At 37.5% G+C, this 4,611-nt stretch overlaps 1 protein-coding gene across 1 annotated transcript in view; it reads right to left on the bottom strand.

Annotated features, from left to right (window-relative positions):
* The window catches only part of ELOVL2 (ELOVL fatty acid elongase 2), a 65,135-nt gene that overhangs the window by 42,563 nt on the left and 17,961 nt on the right, over window positions 1-4,611 (bottom strand). The window contains exons 5-7 of the mRNA XM_012660149.1: window positions 3,997-4,009; window positions 2,803-2,927; window positions 1,735-1,869 (exon numbers count right to left, since the gene is read on the bottom strand). Of these exons, the coding sequence (XP_012515603.1) occupies window positions 1,735-1,869; window positions 2,803-2,927; window positions 3,997-4,009 (273 nt within the window). The remainder of the gene's footprint in view (window positions 1-1,734; window positions 1,870-2,802; window positions 2,928-3,996; window positions 4,010-4,611) is intronic.

The raw sequence follows: 4,611 nt of genomic DNA, 5'->3' as shown, positions 1-4,611 counted from the left end.
TTTTTTTTGAGAATCTACTTTTACAGAGTTCTCCTGTTTATAGCAGGAGAATGAGCTACAGCCTCAACCATATCCCCAGGACAGAATCACATCTCCTGTGATAATCCCTTTTCCAAGGAAGGGCAGGAAACCAACTTTTGGACTTTGACATCCGTGCAGTTTCTGTTATCTATCTGCTGCCGCTTTTGTTATCAACTGACAGCCATCACTGTTGTTTTCTTCTCTTCGTCCCCCTTAAAATCAGCTTGGCCTTGCTGCTGGCATCTCCCTTCTCTTTGGGATGCCACATTTCTCTCTCTCTCTTTCTGTCCTTCTAAAGGATAAAATAAATTTTACTTTTATGTATCTTAATCTGAGTGAGAAATCTTTCTCCACCCATGCCATGAGCATCTACTAAGTCTTTCCACCCTAACAGAAAATATATAACGCAAGTGAAAAAGTATTGTTATTTTAAAACGACCAATACCTGGGAATTCTGGCTTGATTTGGTTTTTGGCATATCATTTTGACAAAATACCTGATCTCTCATCTCATTTTTATTTTTTAAAAAGCAAGAGTATTAACAAGGGTCAAGCCTGAAGTTATATACTCAACTTCAGAATTAAAATTCAATCTTAACCAGCATTTAGGGTCAAAGCTTTGAATTCCATTATCTACCCTTGCTGGGCTATATGCTTTTCAGTTTTCAACACCAAACACCAAAAGGACTCCTTTGGCTTTCCTTAAACACACGACATGTGTGTGTGTGTGAGCGTGCTTTGTTTGGGTCCATCACTGATTATTTCTTTAAAAATTCTCAAAGGAAACTTTTATCTCTTATAAAAGACAAAGCCTAATCAGTCCAATTTCAGAAACAAGATCTGAAAAGCTGTTAAAACTTCAGTTCCCACAGTTTTACATTGTTTATAAAACCACTGAGTTGACTTCCAGCAAATGCAAACTGAAAAATAAGAAAGTACTTTTTGTTTGTCTGAAAAAGAAAATACAATTGAATGCAACTTCAAAAGTACTGTTTGAATAGAAATTTTTTTAAAGGAAATTTTCCATTTTCGCAGTCCACGGGGGGAACAATTTAAAATCTACAACCACCTGAGGCCTGTTCTCTACTATAGCTTTCTAGCTTTCATTGGTTCTTATATAACAGAGTCGCTTTGAAATTACATTTTGAAGTTGTCTTCCACTTAAATTGTTAATTAAAAAAAATGACATCTGATTAAAAAAAAAAGTCAATGTGACCTTTTCACACATGGTTTGCCTTAAAGGAATTTTTTCCAAATAAACAGTGAGTCGACATCAGGGTAGCTGATGTGGGAACAGTAATTTTTTAATATTAAATTCAATAAGCCCATGTTTTTTACCCATTTACATAAATTTCCTAGATCTATCTTACTATATATGTTTAACTTTCAGATGTGAGACTTTGATAGCACAGTGCAAATACATGATGCAAGTTAAGAACTGTATGTATAATCCAATGATAGTTTTGATAAAACTTTATATGCATGCATTAAAAAAGTTTGAAAGACTTAATAGTTAAGACTATTAACTGGTTATCCTTCAAGGAGGGGAGAGGAGTTAGGAATACAAGTTTCACTTTTCACTTTGTGTACCTCTGTTATTTGAATTTATCAGTAAGCATGTGCTACCGTAATATTTAATCAGTAAAATTAAATATATAATGCAAAAGTGCACAATCTATTGTGTATTACTGTTGAATATTTACATTCCACATACCTGAATGTAAAAATTTAAGAACAGGATGACTAATGTCAGCATGTAAGACGACTGGAAGATGAGACAACCGAAGGGGAAGCCACACGGTTTCACGACGGCACTCATGGTGTGCGTGATGGTGAGCACGAACTGCACCTGCAGGTGGCAGATAGGGCAGCTCTGTGAACACGTGAGGCCGAGCCACACGGACACTACGGGAAGTTTCATCAATTTGGAACTGGAGGTCATTCATTGCATTAAGGGAAATAAGCCAGGCACAGAAAGACAAATCTCACATGTTCTCATGTGGGAGCTAAAAGAATTGATCTCATGGGTGCAGAAAATAGAATGACGGATACCAGAGGCAGGGAAGGCGAGGTGGTGGGGGGCGAGGGTGTGAAGAGAGGTTGGTTAATGGGTACAAACATACTGTTAGGTAGAAGGAATAAGCTCTCATGCTCACTAGCAGAGTAGGGTGAGTACAGTTAATGTGTTGTGTATTTCGTAATAGCTAGAAGAGGACTGCAATGTTCCTAACACGTAGAAATGGCAAGTACTTGAGGCGATGGATATCCTAAATACGCCGACTGGATCATTACGTGGTCTATGGATGTAACAAAATATCCCATGTACCCCATAAATATGTACAAATATTTGTTAATTAAAGAAACAATAAAAAAGAAATCAACTACTATGACTCTCAGAATTTTGCAGGAATAAAACAAAATGCTAAAGCAGGCCACTATCCTACCCAGAAATTTTATTTGAAATTAGTAAATATGTAAAACTGCCCATTATTTTTCTCATGGAAAAGTAGCAGTTAAAATGAGACAAAAATGATTTGATTTATACATTAATTTAAAAAATATGCCATCTCATTCCAAATCAAGGCACTTCCAAGATAAGCTAGTTACATATACAAAGGACATTTAAACACAAAGTTTAATTCTTAAAAGGCCATTTGTAGAGAAAAATAGGCAGCTTCATTATACACAGAAAGCCTCTGACTTCTAAGAGGACTGAGATTTCTGTTTTCCTTTCCCCATTCACAAGCCCAATGGAGAAGAGCTGAAAGAAGGCTTCACATACCAGTTGAGCCTGTGTGAGATATTTCTTCCACCAAAGATACTTGTGCATAGACGGAAACACAGAAAGTCCGTAGTAGGAGTACATAAGAATGTGGATAAAACTGTTCAGTGTTGGTCCAAAGAAACCTATAAAAATACAGTATAAAAATTACTACTTCTAGAAAGTAGGACTGACTGTTCATCCTTTGTGAGATTCTTCCTCTGCATTGTAACTGAAAATGAATTAACAAATACGAGTGATAAATTCCCCGATGATTGTGCCATTTCCAGCCTAGACAGGACGAACCTGGGATAGTTTTTCTGTCAGTGCTCACCTCACCAAACAGGTAGTTTCTTATCTACAAAGGTTTTACTGTCATTTCTATCAGCTGGGAGAAAAAAAATATTAAAGCTAGAGTCAGAATTCCTCTAAAAGAATTGTTTTTGCTTTAGTTAAACCTTTCATGAGACACTTTGATTGTAGAAAGAGCCTTTTGTACATGGCTGATCAGGGTGCTAGAGAAACAAAGCAAATTACTCTTCATAATTAAGTAAATAAATTCCACCTGAAATGGGCTTAGGAACCAGGAGATGCTGAGAAAGTGAGACTGTGGGGGAGAGAGAAGACTGGGGTGAGGAGAAACTGCCAGCGAGACCCTGCCAGTAACTGGGCTGTCTCAGGGCTTTTAGACAAGGGATTATCTGAAGTCCAGTTCCCTGCCACTCACCTCATGAAGAGTCGTCTCTGTAACTGCTGCCAACGTGGGTGAATGGGGTATCAGAAAAGGCTATGCTCTACGCTGGGCCAACTAAGGGCTGAAAAGGATTTAGCTGTAAGAGGTGAGATGCCAGAGACAGATTATTTGCTGGAACTAAGGAACTCATTGTTGTGAGCATTAACCAATCAACAGGTGGAAGTGCTCAGAACAGTGCTGACCGCAAAGTGATGCTATACAAGTGTTAGCTTGGGATCCAGATGCCTGGTCTGTGAACTATCAACCCGATGGTGAGAGAGACTATGGCACTAGAGGACCATTTATTAGCTATGTCCCCTTGGATACATTACTTTGACCTGTAAAGTTTTACTTTCTCATCTGGAAAATATGTATAATAATAATTACCTCTTAACGTTGTGATGAGATTAACTGAGATAATACACTACATGAACATGCTGGTTAATTAATCAATTTAAATTCTCTAGCCTGGTTTTCTAAACCTGGATTAGCAATCTGGAGAGAGAAATGCAAATCACTAAGAAACAAAAGGTACAATACCCTGCATATGGTAAGTCCTAAACATATATTGGCTGGAATAAGCTGTTATGCACTTGAATTTATATAAACACACAGATAAAGTTTCAGAGTACCAAGTGGCACAGGATTTGGTGATACTTCTTTATCCACTTGAGTTTCCATTTCCATCAATTAATGAACAGTGAATAGTTATTGCTTATAATTTTTACAGTAATCTTCAACAGAAATTGTCACGCATACTCACAGGACTATGTCTTTACCCAGTGATGATTTAAGTTTTAGATAATTTGTAATGAAACTTGACAGTCGTAAAAAGCACTTAACCTTGGTAATTCTCCTCTGATATTGATTATAGTCTTCCCTCCTTAATAACAAAACTCAAGACCTAGATTCCACCCGTCTGGGAGAAGGGTGGGAGATTGCTGTCTGCCCGCTGCAGCCCAGCCGTTTCCTGCTTCGCACTCCAGTTTCCACTTGCACCTTCACAGTCACTGCTATGTTCTAAATAAACCGGGCATTTAATAGGTCTACAAGATCCTAAATCTTAGGGAAAAATTATTTTAAGTTTTACATGTTCA

The sequence above is a fragment of the Propithecus coquereli genome, unplaced genomic scaffold, assembly GCF_000956105.1.
Source record: "Propithecus coquereli isolate 6110/MARCELLA unplaced genomic scaffold, Pcoq_1.0 Scaffold659, whole genome shotgun sequence".
Taxonomy (NCBI): domain Eukaryota; kingdom Metazoa; phylum Chordata; class Mammalia; order Primates; family Indriidae; genus Propithecus; species Propithecus coquereli.
This window is presented reverse-complemented; position numbering and strand designations above follow the sequence as displayed.